At 42.5% G+C, this 19,536-nt stretch overlaps 1 protein-coding gene across 4 annotated transcripts in view; it reads left to right on the top strand.

Annotated features, from left to right (window-relative positions):
- NDC80 (NDC80 kinetochore complex component) overlaps positions 1–19,536 on the top strand; it is a 315,825-nt gene that overhangs the window by 183,696 nt on the left and 112,593 nt on the right. For all 4 annotated transcript variants that reach the window (XM_033940389.1, XM_033940387.1, XM_033940386.1 and 1 more), the window contains exons 12-13: positions 6,736–6,888; positions 18,987–19,076. In XM_033940389.1, the coding sequence (XP_033796280.1) occupies positions 6,736–6,888; positions 18,987–19,076 (243 nt within the window). The remainder of the gene's footprint in view (positions 1–6,735; positions 6,889–18,986; positions 19,077–19,536) is intronic.

Here is a 19,536-nt window from a genome sequence, read left to right as displayed (position 1 = left end):
CAGACAATACACATCAGTATTGTTAGCCTGACAAACTTGAAGGGCTATGGCCTCAGAATTGGAGCCTACACACAGCAGAGAAAATCACAGACTGAGGATAATCCACGTAGTAATACAGCTCCTGCTCCAATCATTGGCCGGTGTATAAATTTTTTTAAATAGTTTTCTAAAGCATTTCAATAGAGCTAAGACTAAACCCTGAACTTGAGAAACTTTTTCAGGGATACTTTGTGTAAGTGCAAGCCAGGATTTGAAAAACATAGACCAAAATAGACTTATCTTGTTGCTGACTTGTCTTTAAAGAGAAATTCAGTTTGTCGGGCTAACAATACTGATGTGTATTGTCTGCTATTAGCGGTATTTTTGTTTGATTTCTACCATTTTTCCCCATTCATTTTTCATATATACACACACACACACACACACAATATAATCATATTACACATAATGGTAATGGTTAACCACAAAATTAAACTACACAAAACACACTGTATGCTTCTCAACATTCATTCCTACCAGAACACAGATAACCCCTATGCAAATACGGGACCAAAAACTAAAAGAACTAGTATATTTTTTAAAGCACCCTAAAATTCAAGATTCTGCATGCAATACAACCCTCAGAGAAAAAGAAACAAATGTATTTCTTCCTGAGCAATGCAAAAGATAGACAGCAGATTAAAATGCTCAAAATTGACACAATTCAAACACTAACTTGAAAATAAAATAATTCCCCCTACCTTTTGTTGCCTCCCTCGTGCACCGGAAGCCTTCTCTCTGACGTCAGAGGGAATGCTTCTGGATGAGGTTTGGGACACGCGAGGAGCCACTGTACGCGGCTCCGTGCACACTACGGCTTTGAGGAGGAGGGAGCTGGCCACAAGGTAACACTGGGAGCATCAGACCGCGGGCTGCATAAAATGACAAGGCAGGCCAGATTTTCTGCGCGGGCCTTGAGTTTGACACCTGTGCTCTAGGGAGTGGGTTGTGCTGCAGCCAGTTCCCTCCTTTCTGCAGAAGGTGGTTTCACCTTTTCATGTCAGCCAGTTCGTTATCCTCCCGGTCTTAGGTAGTCGGGAAGGCTCTTTGGAACAGAGACAGTTGCACAAATTAGATGTCTATAGGGCCCTTCACGCATTCTGTGGACCCAGGAGTTCCGCTTCTTGGACTGAGTCTTCTCTGGTGCCTCTAGTGGATATCTATAAGGCTTCAGGTTGGTCTTCTCTCCATTCCTTTGTTATCACTACTTCGTGGACATTCAGGCGCGTCAGGATGCAGTGTTTGGTGAGTGTGTGCTTGTGGCGGCCCTTTGGGGTCCCACCCATGATGGGTACTGCTTTGGTACATTCCATCCGTTTCTGTGCCGATTTGGAGGGACAATAGAGAAGGAGAAATTAGGTTATTACTTGATAATTTTCTTTCTTTTAGTCTCTCCAGGCCGGCACAGACCCCCACCCTTTTTCTCAGTGTGTGTTTTTTGGGGGCGGTTTCTTTTTGTCTGGGTTGTTGGGGGAATTCATTGGTTTGTCTGGCATAGCTGGTGAGCTGTGGGAACATTTTTGAAGGTTCTTCTAATCAATATCCAATAGTGCTTCCCTGTCCATTTTGGATTATATGTTGCTATTCTCTTTCTGGAAATGATGTTGGTGTTTATAGTTCAGTTATTAGTTCTGCTTGGCTATTCGTCAGACTGATTGTACTTGGGTTTGCACAGCCCACTTATACTACAGCCAAAAGTCAGTGTCTGTCTCCATCTGCTGGCTAAGGAATGTAAACCTGTCCATTTCTGTGCCAGTCTGGAGGGACTAAAAGAGAGAAATGCATATTTTACCCCACACAATGAACAAAACAATAAACTAGACAACTAAATAGAAAGTTTCAGACATAGGGTGAAATCATAATTTTCCAGCAAACAAAATAAAATTTTATAAACTTTTCTCCATCTGATCGAGTTGCCGTAAAAAACTTACAAAATCAAAACATTGTCATCAAACCTGCAGATAAAGGAGGTTCTGTAGTGATTATAGACACAAAAAATACATTGAAGGAGGACACAGTTAGCTCTCTCAGACCATACATATTATAGGAAACTGACTGAAGAACCCACGCAAGATTATACAAAACAGTTTTTTTTTAAAAACCTTATCAAAAAACTTCCAAAGCAAGTACAGCCAAATTTAAAGAAACTCAAAGCAAACCGTCCTTCTGTGGACAAATTCTACATGCTACCTACATGCTGGCAACCCTGGCAGACCAATCATATGTGGTATAGGTGCACTTGCAAGAAATATCTGAATGTATAGAGGGGATTATTAAACCCTTAGTGCACAAGACACCACAGACTTCCTGGACAAATTTTTTAAAAACCCATCAAGCAGCTACCACCATTCAGATGGCATAGCTGCATGTGAAAAATTGCTAAAATCATCTACCCTGGACCACCAATACTCTGGGTGAAAAAGAATTTCCTGGCGTTTGTTCTAAACCTCTCCCCTCACAAGGGGACACTCAGAGAAATTGAAAGGGGAGAGGTTTAGAACAAACGCCAGGAAATTCTTTTTCACCCAGAGGGTGGTGGATACATGGAACGCGCTACCGGAGGATGTGATAAGCAGAAGAACGCTACAGGGCTTCAAAGAAGGTCTGGACAGGTACCTGGAGGACAAAGGGATAGAGGGGTACAGATAAGAGTAGAGATAAGGTTATAGGGATAGGATTAGAGGTAATTTATAAAATTAGTCGGAAACCACTGTTCAGGCAGTGGGCCTGATGGGCTGCCGCGGGAGCGGACCGCTGGGCGAGATGGACCTCTGGTCTGCCCCAGCGGAGGCAACTTCTTATGTTCTTAAATTCATTCTAACTCACAACTATTTCTGTTTTAACAATGATATCCATCTGCAAATCATGGGCAGTGCTAAGGGCACCAGGATGGCACCAAAATATACAAACCGCTTCATGGCAGAACTGGAAGAGACACGACTAAACCGATAAAATACTACCAGTATATTGATGGCATTTTTATGATTTGGACTGAAGGAGAAGAGACTCTCAAATTTACAATACTTTCAATACATATCACCCTACAATCAAATATCAAATTCAAAATTGAATTCTCCTCAGAAAAGTCAACTTTCTAGACACTACGGTTTCCATTAATAATGGCTGTATATAAACATCTATATACAGGAAACCTACAGACAGATGCAGCTACCTCCACAATGCCAGCTTCCACCCCTCACATACAAAAAAAATCCATTATGCACAGCCAAGCCACACAATACCCCACCGTTTCTGCTCTATTCCAAAAGATAAGACATAAACACCTCAAAACCCTGACTGAATCTATCAAACAATTTATCTTCTGCTAACCTTGCTACACTCACCTTAACCCCTTTTCTCAAATCACTTCACTGGCTCTCTATCTGCCTCTGCATACTGTTCAAATCCCTATTTCCAGTGCAATTGGTGTATCATTCTGGACAAGCTATCTCTCCAGGGCCACGAGCCATATTCAGAAGGAATCCACTTCAGATTTTTTCTGTGATCTTCCTACTTCACTGGGAGCTCTGCTCCTACCTACAGTTATTTACTTTTTTATGTGAGCTGGAAGGAGTGTTTGTTCTGCTCTCTTTCTTATTTTATTCAGTGTGTTTGACTTTTTTGGTGTTTTCAGTGCTTGGAGCTTTCACCTTGGCTCCAGCTCTATCTGCGTAGAGAAGAAGCAGACTGAGGTCTGCTGCTGACAGGCTGATCCCTAGTGGTACCTGTTAGCGAGCCTGCACACAAATATTTTTGGAGTTCAGGGCCATCCTCACTTTTAATACCTCACCTTAACAGGGGTTTGAGCACATGCTGTTAGTTATCCATAGAAGGCTCAGTTGTGTCTCACAGGGTACCTGCCTCATTTTATCACCTCACCTTCTGGCAGAGCAGGGTCTGTGGGGGCATGGTCAGACACCGTGTCTGACTGGCAGCCTGAAGATCAGCATATGACAGTGATTCTTCTTTCTATCTACTGTAAAGAGCTGAGGCAGCCTGCAGCATAAATTGCCAGCACAGCTCACTATAAGACTGTTACAGCCTATGAAGTAAATTGGGGTGGGGAGGGGATTCTGAAAAAACAGGTTTTTGAAGATTTCTGCATGTTTCTCTGTTCCCCTACCTGAAAAATCCTAAATTTGCCATTTTTTAAACTATTTGATGTCAGCCATCTTGGATTTTTAGCAATCAGTTTTTTCAGAAGTTCCCTGCACTTCCTTTTTGCGATTTGTTGCATGGTCGGTGTTTGGCCTCTTCTCCGGATGTGCTTCAATTCTTGAGAATGGCAAAATTGCTGCAGCCTCCAGTGTGTCCTTTGGTTCCAGCCTGGAATCTCAAGCTCGTAAGGTCACCCTGTAATACATTTCCCACAACCAAGTACTCGGGGTCACCCCAGGTGTCGCCATCAGAGTACAGGCAACATCCCATTGTCCCAAATTGATCTGCAATTCCATCTCCCATTTACCCCGTACAAATTGATAGTCCTTAGCCGACTGTAAATCTTGCAAACTAGCATGTAGGCTGGACAGTGAGAGGGAAGTCACCTCCTCCCAGGAGAAAAACTCCCACAGCCTGTCCCCCAAATGTTTGCCCAATTGTGCTTTGTCGAGGGATCTCACATAATGCTGCACTTGAAAACATGCAAACTGCACTCCCCATGTATCTTCCACCACAACCTGCAAGTCTGCACGGGTTAACATCTCCCCTTTGGCCTGTATTTTCTATTAAAGTTTTTGGGTTGTGGAACGAATCGTCAGAGTTTCCATTATTTCCTATGGGGAAATTCACTTTGATATACAAGCGCTTTGGATTACAAGCATGCTTTTGAAACAATTTGTTCTCAAACCAAGGTTTGACTGTAAACCATAAACCATGCGGTGATCACTGGATGCCAGATGATCATAAGAACATAAGAATTGTCGCTGCTGGGTCAGACCAGTGGTCCATCGTGCCCAGCAGTCCGCTCACGTGGCGGCTCCCAGGTCAAAGACCAGTGCTCTAAATGAGTCCAGCCTCACCTGCATACATTCCAGTTTAGCAGGAACTTGTCCAACTTTGTCTTGAATCCCTGGAGGGCGTTTTTCCTTATAACATACTCCGGAAGAGCATTCCAGTTTTCTACCACTCTCTGGATGAAGAAGAACTTCCTTACGTTTGTACGGAATCTATCCCCTTTCAACTTTAGAGAGTGCCCTCTCGTTCTCCCTACCTTGGAGAGGGTGAACAAACTGTCTTTATCTGCTAAGTCTATTCCCTTCAGTATTTTGAATGTTTCGATCACTCGCTGTAACATCAGAAACACTTTCCCTGTTTGTAAGCACTAAGTCCAGTATGGCCCCATCTCGCTTGGGTTCCATTACCAACTGTGGGAACAGTTCTCCTTGTAAAGAATCCAGGATCTCCCTACTTCTAGAAGACCCCGCAATGATGACTTCTCAGTGATTTGCAAGAGGACTGCTATTAATTTGTTAGTGCAAACATATTCCTTTTTCTACATTCTAAATTAACAGTTGTGAAAATGTTCCTTAGTGTTAAGAATATGCCTGGGTGGTTGGTAAGATTTTTAAAGCCTCTAAAGTAGAGGTGTCAAAACCCCTCCTCGAGGGCCACAATCCAGTCTGGTTTTCAGGATTTCCCCAATGAATATGCATGAGATCTATTTGCATGCACTGCTTTCATTGTATGCTAATAAATCTCATGCATATTCATTGGGGACATCCTGAAAACCCGACTGGATTGCGGCCCTCGAGGAGGGACTTTAACACCCCTGCTATAAAGGCAATCAAGTGTACTAAGACACAGGAATTTTACAGTTCAGCCTGTAATCTCTTGTCCCTTGCAGGCTTCGCTGTTTTGTTCAGACAACTTCTGCTCAGTCCCTCAGTATTGCAAAATGTTCATAACCTCAGCCTTTTCTGTGTCCCAGGCCAATGGTAAGAATTATACCCTCCCTCTTTGACTTGTATAGTGGATTCATCTGCGTGAGATAACATAGTGTAACAGATTTTTGAATGGTCAGTAATATCAAGAGGATGTTTAATTCTTTTCAGTTTGCATTTAATTAAGAATTAATATCAAATGTATTAACAAATTTCACTGATAGATGAAAGAGAATTCTATGAGGTTTCTTTTCAGAGTTTAATTCAGTTCTTGCTTCTTCTGAGTTCAGAAGTTTCACCTTCATTATCAGTTGAGAATTTATAGACTTGCTGGGCCTACACTAGCTATTTCACTATTAGGAGCCCTGATAAACTTTCCTGAATGAGGTAGACATAATATATTTGACAAGTAACTATTTGAATGCCATAAGTCTAAATGTAATATGCCTGTAAGTTTTAATTTTGGTGAAGGAACATGGTTCTTTGAGAGAATCTTTTAGTTTCCCATAATAGGTATATTTTCAGAAGAGATGGCTCTGGCTCTTTCCACTAATAAAATCATAACAGTGCAATATAGTCTTCTAGTTATTTCTAACCCATCATGATGATGGGTAAAGCTGTAGTAAGAGAACCCTCCTCCCATACCCTATGTAAAACAATAGAGAACAGTATTTCATTAATGATGTATGCCTTCACTTGAAACCTAGATTGATTGATCTAATCCTGTTATCAAATTGTATTAACATTTTGTTATATTTCTGTTCCATAAGAAAAGATTTTAATCATGTTAAGGTGTTAATTTTCTTTCCTTTTCCAGATTGAAGCCAACATAGCAGAATATCATAAACTGGCTCGGAAACTAAAACTTATTCCACCAACTGCAGAGAATGCTAAAGGCCATGACTTTCGAATCTGGTTCAATCCTGATGGTGATGAAGCTTCTTTAACCCATCTGAGAACTCAAATTAATGTAAGTATTTCAAACAAAAAGCATGTGGTCTGTCAGACTTCAGAACACTAGTCTGTTTATTTAAGATTTGATATACCGCTCCTGCATTTTACTGACCTAAGCAGGTTTACAAAGTATCAAACTAAAATGAAATTAGGTACTTGAGAAAAACTACCCTGTCCCGAAGGCTCACAATCTAGCTAAAGTGGCTGATAAATTAAAAATATGTAATAACCTATAATACATTTCCAAGAAATAGAAATCCCTAAAGACCTCATTCCTTAGCAACAGCAGCAGATGAATCCAGAGACCAATGGGATAGTACGCATCTACTATCAGGCGGAGATAGATAAACTGATTAACAGGTGGTCCTATTGGCTGGCACTCCTTCTGTATCTCCAGTATGCTCTATCTCCTAGCAGGTGATAGTCGCTATTCGAATAGCTCCTGGATTCTGGCTGTGACTGGAACTTTATTTTCTCCTGTTTAGGTTTCTCTTCAGTGAGACTGCCATTCTGTTTCTCCTGTTGAGGTTTCTCTTCAGTGAGCTGGCAATGCTATTTTTCCTGTTGAGATTTTCTCTTCAGTGAGACAGGGGTGTCCGGTTGAACGGTGCCAGCTTTAGGGGTTACACCTGGGCCCCCCCAGGTCCCTGCCTCACCCTCCCTCCATTGCTAGAGGATCTGACTGGGTCTCGATTTTTTTCTTCTTTCCTTTCTCTGTTAAAAAAATAAATAAATAAAAGGAGACCACAGTTGCTACATTCTGCTCTGTTAGTGCTGCACATCCAGCTCTAACTGGCTTCAACCGCCCCAACAACAAGCTTGTGAGTATGTATGTTTTTTACTGTTGTTTGAACTTCAGATTCTGTTTGGGAATCTTAGTACTGTGGGTTCGGTCAACGTATGTTTAAGGCATGGATGTTTTGTGACTAGAAATCTGTTGAGAGAGCCGGGACTTTCCCACCCTTTGCATGCATGCGCTTGGTTTCCATGTTGGTTACAGCGCGGCAGTAGCGGTGCAATTTCATGCTCGCACTTGTTCTCCTCATTGGGTTTCAGTGCAGCAGTAGTAGTCCTGTTTATTCCGAGGCTCTCTTTCGTCAGTGTTTGTCACAGCCATGTGCAGCTGATTGTGCAGGTGCCGGTTTATAGCAGCGCGCATGAGATGGGACATGTTTTTTCCGGCACTATGGGAAGCATTGCACCGTTCTTCTGGTTATTCCCTGAGTCTTTCTTTCTATGTAGGCCGCAGCAGGGTAAATTTTGCGGGGCTTGAATCCGACTATATTTCTAGGAGCGTTGGTGCGGCGGCCACGTGTCAGCGAGAATCAGGCATGCGCTTGGGTCTCCGGCGATGGCAGGAGAGCTGCAGCGTTCCAGTAGTTTATTTACAGCTGACTTTGGTCAGGGTATGCCGCGGCTTCTCTCCTTTCTGGTTCAGAGAGTTACGTGTTTCACCAGCTTTGGGACAAGCTTGGGCAGATTTATATGTCTGTCTGTCTGTTCCTGCTGTATTCCCTTGAAGGAAGCTGCTAGTTTAATCGGGCTCTGGGGTTAGCACTCAAGGGAATTACCAGAGAGACTCTGACCTATGCTAGGTCACCCAGTTTCGGTTTGTCTCCGGACTGGGTCAACATATGGCAACTCACGGCACAGTGAGATCAGCAGTAAGATAGTGCCCTGTATATAACACAGGTATCTCATTGTCTCTCTTGGGGTCCCTGCAGATTGAGCCTTTGTCTGTTGGTAACTGTCCTTCTTATTTGGGCCTCTGTGCTGCGCTGCATATGTCTAGTAGTGGCATAGGATATATATGCCTAAAGGTCGTACTAACAGTTTCCAAGTTCAGGCTGTCTCTATGGGCATAATGACACTTTGCATCTTTCTGCGGCCAGGACTTTCTTTCTCTGTTTCTGAGGGGGCCTAGACTTCAGATTTCCATGCTTATCACGCTGGTTTCTCCTGTCGCCATCTTCTCATGGCACATGCTAGACAGACCCCCCGACCAGACAGGAAGGGCTGTGCAGCTCCTTCTAACCAGGAGCCAGTTACCTATTCTATCAAACGCGTGGAGGAGCGCACGCTATGTGGCGGTTAGCCTCATCCCTGAAGCTCTCATTAGCGATGTGAGCTTTGTCTGATACCTGTTAGGATACTGTTGTTTTCCATGGGGCGGTAGAGGCAGCACCTTGATTGCATCTAGTACGTATTCACTTTATAGGACATACGTATTTCGCTTACATAGCATGGAGTTAGTACTGTTTTCATGAACATAAGAAACGCCTTCACCGGAACAGACCGAGGTCCATCTAGTCCGGCGATCCGCACAAGCGGAGGCCCATTTAGGTGCTCCTTGTTGGAGACCCGGATTTCCCGTATCCCTCAATATGTTTTGCAAGAAGGTGTGCATCCAACTTGCGTTTGAAACCCAGAACAGTAGCCTCTGCCACCACCTCCTCCGGGAGAGCATTCCAAGTGCCCACCACTCGTTGTGTGAAACAGAACTTCCTGACATTTGTCCTGAACCTGCTGCCACTCAGTTTCAGGCTATGACCTCTTGTCCTTGTCACATCTGAAAATGTCAGTAATGCTGCTTCCTGGTCAATTTGGTCAAATCCTTTTAATATTTTAAGTCTCTATCAGATCCCCACGCAATCTTCTCTTTTCGAGGGTGAACAGTCCCAGTTTCCCGAGGCGTTCCTTGTAGCTTAAATTCTCCATGCCTTTGACCAGTTTCGTGGCTCGCCTCTGCACCCTCTCCAGCAGAATTTTATCCTTAAGGTATGGAGACCAGTGTTGGACACAGTATTCCAAGTGTAGTCTGACCATTGTTCTATAAAGTGGCATAACATCTTCCGACCTACTCGTGATCCCCTTCTTGATTATGCCTAACATCCTATTTGCTTTCTTCGCTGCCGCCGCACATTGAGCCAATGGCTTTAGGGTTCTGTTTATCAGCACCCCCAAATCCCTTTCTTGTTCGCATTTGGCTAAAGTCACCCCAGACATCTTGTAATCATGTTCTTTGTTTTTCTTTCCCAGATGCATCACCTTGCATTTGTCTATGTTAAAATTCATCTGCCATTTAATCGCCCACGTTTCCAGCTCGTTTAGATCCTTCTGAAGATCCTCACAGTCCCTTTGAGAGCCAACTACCCGACATAGTTTTGTATCATCTGCAAACTTGATTATATTGCATGATGTTTCCTGTTCCAGGTCATTTATAAAAATATTGAACAAGATGGGCCCAAGAACCGAGCCCTGGGGCACGCCGCTGGTCACCTTTTCCCAGTCCGAGAATTTCCCATTTATGGTTACCCTCTGCGTTCTGTTCTCTAGCCAATTTCCAATCCATACTTGCACTTCTCCTCCTATTCCATGACTTAGTAGTTTACTCATAAGCCTTGCGTGTGGAACCTTGTCAAACGCTTTTTGGAAGTCCAAGTAAATTATGTCCACTGGATCTCCACTATCTATTTGCTTGTTCACCTTCTCAAAGAATTGAAGTAAATTTGTCAAGCATGGCCTCCCTTTCCTGAAGCCATATTGACTAGCTCTTATTAGGTTGTGCTTATCCAAGTGTTGTACAATGCAATCTTTAATTAGTGCTTCGATTATCTTCCCAGGAACCGATGTGAGACTCACCGGTCTGTAGTTTCCTGGTTCACCTCTTGATCCTTTTTTGAAGATTGGGATGACATTTGCTATCCTCCAGTCTTCTGGTATTTGCCCGGTTCTAATTGACATGTTAGCTAAGGATTGTAATAGTTCCCCAATTTCTATCTTAAGTTCCTTCAATACTCTCGGGTGGATTCCATCCGGTCCAGGGGATTTATCACTTTTTAGTCTGTCAATCTGAAAGTAAATCATGTCCAACTCCACATTTATTGTTGTTAGGCTCTCCTCTATGCCTCCGGTGAATACCCTCCCAGTGTCTGGCATTGTTGTAGTGTCCTCGTTTGTGAAGACAGAGGCAAAGAATGAATTTAACCTATCGGCAACCTGTTTGTCTTCTTTTATTGACCCTATCTTTCCTTGGTCATTGAGAGGGCCCACTGTTTCTCTTGCTGATTTCTTTCCTTTTATATATCTAAAAAAGGGCTTAAAGTTTTTGTTTTCTTGCGCTATCATTTCTTCATAGACTTTTTTGGCTTCTCTTACCGCTTTATGACACTTTCTGGTCGATTTTGTGACAGTTCCAGGCCTCCATCGTTTTTTCCCTCTGTTTAAACGAGTTCCTCTTTTCCTTTACTGCAACCTTCACCTCTTTGGATAGCCAAGCTGGTTCATCTTTGCTCTTTTTCCGCCTTCCTTTTGATATCCTCGGTATGTAAAGATTCTGTGCTTCAATGATGGTGTTTTTCAGTAGGGACCATGCTTGATCAACTGTTTGGATTTCTGCTTTGCCCTTCTTGAGCCGTTTTCTAACTATGGTTCTCATGCTGTCGTAATTCCCTCTTTTGAAGTTAAAGGTTGTGGCTTTAGTCTTGATTGGTTTCCCCTTTCCGATACCAATGGTAAAATTGATCATGTTGTGATCACTTGTCCCCAGCGGGGCCTTAACCTCTACATCTGCTGTCCTTCCAGTAATGCCATTTATAACCAAATCCAGAATTGCGTTTCCTCTTGTCGGTTCTCCCACCATTTGTTCAAGGAAGCAATCTCCTATCATCTCCAGGAATTTTGTCTCCCTGCCGCAGACTGAAGTTCCCAGTTTCCAGTCTATCCCCGGAAAGTTGAAGTCCCCCATGATTGTTACATTTCCGATTTACATCCACTGTTAATTTCCTCCAAAAAAACACAGTATCAACCCTACTCCTTAGCTGAGGCTTGAACCCTCCTTAGCTGAGGCTTGAACCCTCAGCTCCCTGTTACTAACCTAGCACTCAACCATTGAGCCAGCCAAGCTTTCAATGGTTCCAGTATACTCCTCTTTACATTGCGAAACTTGATTTTTTCGTAGGAGAATTTCTTTCTTCTTACAGATCCTACAGTTCTCATCCTGCCGTTCCCTGACCTTCTGCACTTCATTCTGAGGGGATCTTGACTTCTTCCAATGACTCTTCAGGCTTTATCATGAGGAAGAAGACGCTATAATGTCAGGTCAGGGGGCTGTGAACTTTTTTCAGGATGCTTGCAACTTTGCATCCTCCTCAGGTTTCCATTTTGTTCTTGGAGTCTCTGTTTTTTGTTTCCCTTTTAAGTGTTACTGGTCCTCAGGGCAGTTCTTGTAGTTTCCCTTCTACATATAAGTTCATGTAAACCTTTTCCTTCTCTACTTATATTTTTAAGTTATTGTAAACCGTGTCGAGCTTCATATTCGTGGAGATGATGAGGTATATAAACTTCAGGTTTAGATTAGATTGTAGTTCTTCAGGAACTAAGGGACGTTGTTCCACTTACTGCATGGTGCCCAAGACGGGGGCATTGGGCAGGCTGGATCCCATTCTGCTGAATTAGTTTCTCAGGGTTACACATTTCTGCAGAAAAACTGGGAGAATATTTACATTTTCACTATGGACTCCGAATCTGCACTAGGTTTGCTTGTCTCTCTTGGAGCAGCACTTTCGGTTTTGGCACATGCCATTTCACCTACCCAAGGCTTCATGAACATTTTTGAAAATGTGGGCAGTGGTACCTTTGGCGCTACCAGGCGATTCACCTAATTTCTTCTTGACTGACTGCTTGATTCGGACGTCTTCAGTCGGGCCATTTGACTGACACGAAAAGGGTGGTTTTTTCCTCAGTTCTTTGGATGTGAATCTTCGAATTTGCACAGCGCTCTTTTCTCCTGTACTATTTATAGGTATATCGGGGAGATGTTTTTATTCATATAGGAGAGAAATGTGTTTCTTCCCAGAGACTAGAGTCACAGTCTCAGGTTTGCATTCTTCTTTATTCACCATGACCAAGAGTATGGGATTCTGTACAGGTTCTAGGATCCATGTTGCTGACTTCACTGGGAACTTAGGCTTGCTTTCCCATTATAACGCTACAGCAGTCACTTTGGTTCCGGTGGTTCCCAGTATCTCAGGGCTCCAATTATTTGGTAGGCTCCTCAAGCATCGCTCTGTATGATTTGGTGGCTGAGCGAGATTTCTCTTTTCAAAGGCATGCCTCGGTCTTTGCTGGACTAGCTCATGGCCACCAATAATCCCGGGCTGTCGGGTTGGGGGGCTCGGTGCCTTCCATTCTCAGCTCCAGGAGTCTGGTCTTAAGAGGCGACTCAGTACTTGTTCATTCTTCTATTCTGGAGCATGGTCAGGCTACCGTTTCTGGAGCTTCAGACCATTCTTCTGGAATGACGCTGAAGGTCTTTTCAGTCAGTATTATGATGGGGGTATTTCTCTACAGCCTGGGCAGTAGGTGATGTGCTCAGTTGGCAGGTAAAGTTGTGGTTCTACTTCAATGGGTGGACCCTCATCTTCCTCTTCTGTTGGCAGATCATTTTATGGGTGAGGAAAAGAGTTTGGATAGACTTTCTCTCCACGAAATCTGTGCATGGCCCATTTATTGTATGTAACAGTGTACAGCGCTGTGTACGCTCTAGAAAGGATAAATGTTAGTACTAGTGAAATCCTCTACATCCTGGATATTGAGAATTTTGGCTCAGGCGTTCCAGCTCTTTTTATGGAAGTGAGATCTCCTGGAACTAGACCTCATGGCCTCATCTCAAAATTCTAAGCTTCCTAGCTTCTTCGGTGGGCACAAGAAGTGGGAGTCAGAGGGGGTAGCAGCATGGCTTCTTTCTCGCCTCTGGTTTCTCTTTTTTCAGTGTTTTCCCCTGGCTGATGATGGGCTTGGATTTGCCATCTCAAGCTTGCTTTCAGGGCACAGTTTTTGTAGAATCTCTGGATTGGCTGCACCATCCTTGCTATGCAGATCTGATGAGTCTTTCGACAGCCGGACTCTTGAGTTTCCTGGTATCTCTGGATTTGCTCACCTAGGGTCCGATCAATATGGATATTCGTACTACTTTGGTATTGTGACCTAGCTTTTGAAAAGTCATGGCTGACGTGTAAAGGTTATGCGAAGCAGGTGGTTTCTTCTCTTATCCAGGCGATAGACGTCTTCACCTGTGGCTTCTGCTTCCTTTTGGAGGTTTTTCCTTTCTTGGGTATTTCTCAACATTTGCACCCTTCCAGAGTTCTTTTTTGGCACAAGTGTATTGCCAAGGGCTTAGCGTTCAATTCCCTTCAGCTTCAAGTGCCATTCTTAGCTTGTTACAAGGTATATTGCTCTTCAATTACTTCTCAGCTTCATGTAGTTCAGTTCCTAAACAGAGTACAGTATATTCGGACACCTCTTAGAAAGCCCTGTCCAGAGTACAGTCTTAAGGTACTTCGCAGTTTACCGAAGGCTTCATTTCATCCTTGTCTTTTGAGACTCTAAAGGGCTGTGCCGTTGAACACCGGGTTTCTTGTGGCCATAGCTTCAGCTCGGCGGTTTTTTGAGTTGCAGGCCTTGTTTGGCGGGGATTCCTATTTCTGATTTACAAAATCTGGGGTGTCAGTTTGGACGGTACCACAATTTCGGTGTCATCCTTTCTTTTATGACACTCTCACTTTTCCTTCCTTTTTCCTGGAAGGAGAAATGGGGAGACGTGCTTTTATTCACTGCATTTTTTTGAAAGTGCGTAGCGTTCTCAACAAGCTAGGTTTCTAACGACTTTTAGTTGTTTAGATCACCTTTTTGTATTCTTCACAGGACGCCTCAAATGTATGGTGGTGTCCAAAGCCTCCATCGCTCGATGGATCCAGGAGGACATTCTTTACGCTTGCTTGATGGTAGGAAAGCGGTTGGCGAAGGAACTTCATGACCATTCCACCAGAATGATGGCTACTTGTTGGACTCGGTCCAAAGGATTTTTCCTTTGAGGAGTTTTGTTTCATGGCTACTTGGTCTTCCATGAGTGCTTTCTCTCAGCATTACTGGTTGGATGTGGGGGCGCAAACTTTAGTTGCTGATCCACCTTTCACGGTGTTCCATCATGACAAGGTGGTTCTTTGTACTCATCCTAAATTCCTCCATAAAGTGGTCTCGGAATTTCATCTCAACCAATCCAATGTTCTTCCAGTGTTTTTTCCAAAGTCTCATTCTCATCCTTGAGAAGTAGCTCTTCATACTCTGGACTGTAAACGTGCTTTGATCTTTTATTTGGAACGCACCAAACCACACAGAACTGCTCCTCAACTTTTTGTCTCCTTCGATCCAAATAAGTTGGGACATCCTATTTCTAAGCGTACCATCTCCAACTGGATGGCTGCTTGTATCTCATTCTGCAATGCCCAGGCTGGATTACCCCTACACAGTAGAGTCACAGCCCATAAAGTTAGAGCTATGGCAGCTTTAATTGCTTTCCTCAGATCTACTCCTATTGAGGAAATTTGTAAGGCTGCTACTTGGTCCTCGGTTCATACCTTCACTTCTCACTACTGTCTGGATATTTTCTCCAGGCAGGATAGACAGTTTGGCCAAACAGTATTAAAAAAATTTATTCTCCTAAATTGCCAACACTCCCACTATCCCATTCTGGTTAGCTTGGAGGTCACCCACATGTGAGAATAGGCTGCCTGCTTGTCCTGGGATAAAGCACAGTTACTTACCGTAACAGGTGTTATTCATGGACAGCAGGCAGCTATTCTCACAACCCACCCAGCTCCCCTGGTTGGCTTCTCTGCTAGCTATCTGAACTGAGGAAACGCGCCCTACGCTGGGCAGGAAGGCACTCGCGCATGTGCGATGCGATCAAGTCGAAACTTCTGGTTTCTTCAAGCAAGTCTGCTTGTGAGGCGTCTGCATCCGGGCTTCGTTGATGACATCACCCACATGTAAGAATAGCTGCCTGCTGTCCCTGGATAACACTTGTTACGGTAAGTAACTGTGCTATTCCATCTATCTAAGTCTAACCAAGAAAAATCTTCAAAGACTTCAGCAGATTCAGAACACTGCAGCTAGGTTGATCTTCGCAAAAAGCAAATTCGATCATGTTTCCCCGCTTCTGTCAAAACTTCACTGTCCAGTGTCCAGTGATTTCTAAGATTCACTTTAAATGTACCTGCCTAATTTTCAAGATCCTACATGGCATTTTTCCTCCCCTAATCCCACTATTCTGGAATTCTTTGAGACCTGACACTACCAGATCCGCCCACATACTTAAACTATCTTTCCCCTCGTTAAAAGGTGTCATGTATGCATGTTAATTAGGGAAATCCCTTTTCTTCAAATTCACTGAGCTTTGGAATAACCTCCCTGCCCCGCTGCGGAACCTAGGCTCATTCTAATTATTTAGAAAGCATCTGAAAACCTGGCTTTTCTCCAAAATGTAAAGCTATCTATTTAAAATGTAAAGCTAGCTATCCTCTTCATAACCTCTAATTTCTTATTATGTCCTTCCCTCATTTATTGAATTACCTGTAAACCGTGCCGAGCTCTATCTTTATGGAGATGATGCGGTATACAAACTTAAAGTTTAGTTTAGTAAAGGGAAATAACCCTATGGTCTAGAACAGGGGGTGCCCACATTTTTTGGGCTTGCGAGCCACTTTTAAAATGACCAAGTCAGAATAATCTACCAACAATAAATTTTTTAAAAAACACAAAGCACATTGTATGCAGGGAAAATGTTAATTATCATTTATATTCCAGGGTTTTTTCAAAGAAGTCAAGGCAGATGACTCTATTCAATGTCACCTCAGTAACAACCATACAAAAATAGACAAATATACCACTTCCCATTTTACTAAACTGCGATAGCAGTTTTTAGTGCAGGGAGCTGCGCTGAATGCCCCGCACTGCTGTTGACACTCATAAGCTCCCTGTGCTAAAAAACGCTATTGCAGTTTAGTAAAAGGGGGCCATATTGCAAAATATAGACAGCAGATATAAATTCTCAAAACGGACACATTTTGATCACTAAATTGAAAATAAAATCATTTTTCCTACCTTTGTTGTCTGGTGATTTCATGAGTTTCTGGTTGCATGTTCTTCTTCTGATTGTGCATCCAATATTTCTTCCCTTCTTTCAGCCTCTGTATGCTTCCTTTTTTCAAGACCTCATTCTCTCTCTCAACATTTTCTTTTTCTCCTTCTCCTTGCCCCCGTCTTTCTTTCTGTTTCCCTTCTTTCTTTGTCTCCTTGCCCCCCTTCTTTCTATCTCCCTGCCCTCCACCAAGCCACTAGATTTGCTGCCGCTGCCATCGGGAAACAGACCTTCAAGCCACCACCGCCCCAAGCTCTCCCTGTAGAAGCATCGCGCTGACCAGCATTCTGCTCCCCGATGTCAATTCTGATGTCGGAGAGGAGTTCCGGGCCAGCCAGGCAGCGATTGGCTGGCCCAGAATTTCCTCTCTGATGTCAGAATTGACAACAGGGAGTGGAATGCTGGTCGATCCGATGCTTCTGCAGGGAGGGTGAAGGGGGCATTGGGGAGAGGAAGGCTGATCGGCCCGGTAGATCAAGACAACAACACAAGTCTATCACGGAGCCCTGGATGGGATCCGCGATGAAGAAGGCCTGTTTTGGCACAAACTGCGCAGAAGCATTAGCAGGATGTGACAGAGACCTTTCTAGTCCCGATCAGAGGGTCCTATATACATGCAAACACATTTAAAACTTTGAAAAAGTCAGGATAATAAACAAAAGACCAGGAAACCGATATATAGCATAGGAAAAGGGGAATTCACTATTTGTGTGAAGTGTTAGGTGGGGCAGGACCATATGAAAATCAGGTATAGATATACATAATACATAGAGGTATTAATGATTCTATCTTGTATTAATGACTCAATTTTGTATAATCTTCCTCCATCTTGGGTTCTGTCTTTCTTTAAGACAGAGTGAAATTTTCCTACCTATAAAAGGCCTGTGATTCTAGTGTTCTTTGTGTGGACTGCCATGCCCAGGGGGAATAGGAGAAACCTCATGGCTTAAGTATTAACAGATGGTTCAGACATTCCAATACGGGGTATAGGAAAAAATCTTTCATGAATAGCCTTTGAATATAGTATTGATTAGGAATGAAATATGAGTGTTGTGTGTGGGTATGAGTGAAGGGATCCCTATGTATGTTAGAATGTGTGAGAATATGTGTGATAGAATGATTTGAATTTAATTTCAAATATTTTACATATATAAGATTCAAGAAACTTTAAGGAAGCCTTAGAGGCAATATCTGGAAATGGTTAAGTTAAGCCAAAGATATTATTACCATGAAAAAAACAGTCTTTGAGAGGCCCAGAGCAGGAAAGGTCAGCTAGTTTGACCTCCAGCATAGGAAGGGGGTCTGGGTGTTCTGAGTCTGTGTCAGTGAAACTGTCATTCTCAAAAAGTTTAAATCAAACAGCTTGTCTGTGTCAGATGAAAACTTGCTTTGGAAAAAATGACAAAGTGTTCTTTGGGTATATTAGAATGTTTTATGCATATTCAGAAATTAATGTTAACAAAAATATGATTTAAAAAAAAAGCTTGTTCATACTTAAGGAAGCCTTTGTTGGCTGATTGGTTGATGAGTCATACTGGTCAGTGAGAAAGTATAAAAGGAACGCACCAGTATAGACTCTGAGAGACCATCAGGAGAGGTGCAAATTTCACACCATCACACACACACGTTTCCTGAGACAAGAATGTAAGATTAAAATTAATAAATAATAATATTGAACATACGTGTTATTTTTTTATTTTCATTTCTTTCTTGATTTTAGCCAAACTTGGTCTATCACATTTCATTGAGAAAAAAAAAAGGAGCTTTAGGACTCAAGGGGCAGAGTCCTGTGGGTTCTTCTTCAACCATGTTTCTGTGACTGCTATTAAATCCATGTCAGCTTCTTCCATCACATTCTGTAGATTCAGAAACTTGTTCCCCATACTAGGGGGTATTGATATATAAAGCTTTCCAGTTAATACCCTTTTTTTCCTGTTTCCGTAAAGGTATTAGGTGTGTTACTTGCCTGAGGGATTTTTATTACTTGGGGGCTTTGTTTAAAGCCCTCTTCAGTAGGTTATAAAGGCATGGTAGGATTTGACCATTGAATGTGTTTTATAGACTTTAGAGATTTGAGAAACTAAAACCTGGAAAAGACCTTTAATATAAATGTGCATATGTTACATGTATTTTAGGTTCCACTGATAGAGCTCATTAACAAATCCGAAGAGGAAATCACTAAAGCAACAAACAAGAAAATAGCTTTAGAGGATAGGAAAGAACAGGTGAGTCTTTTGAACCCAATTTAATTCCTTAATGCATTCTGGGAGTAACAGCTAGTTAGTATTGACTGGATTTAGAAAAGGAATTTTCATGCTACAATTTTAAATTGCTATGATTCTACAGTATGGGGGGTTCTATATGTATAAGATCTTATGAAAGTTCTTGCTGAAGCAGATTATAGTTGTGTTTAGAAAGCAAATTCATAGATATGATTTTTTTTATTTTATTTTTTATTTTTATGTAACATTTACAGATGTTTAGAAAGTTCTAAATGTTTTAGAGGTTTGTTTTTTTGGTTTTTTTTGAAGAGTTGGATTGCTCATTACTAGTAAAAACCTTCTTAAACATGAGGCCATTACTTAGGCATAGCTTGGGAGCAAAGGGAATGCGAAAATATTATTCTAGTCTCATAGAGAGGATTTTGAGGGGTTAGAGAAATGTGAGGGTTCCAAGACCTATTAT

Source organism: Geotrypetes seraphini, chromosome 4, assembly GCF_902459505.1.
Source record: "Geotrypetes seraphini chromosome 4, aGeoSer1.1, whole genome shotgun sequence".
NCBI classification, from domain to species: Eukaryota; Metazoa; Chordata; class Amphibia; order Gymnophiona; family Dermophiidae; genus Geotrypetes; species Geotrypetes seraphini.
Note: the sequence above shows the minus strand (reverse complement) of the source record. Positions and strands in the feature narration are given on the sequence as shown.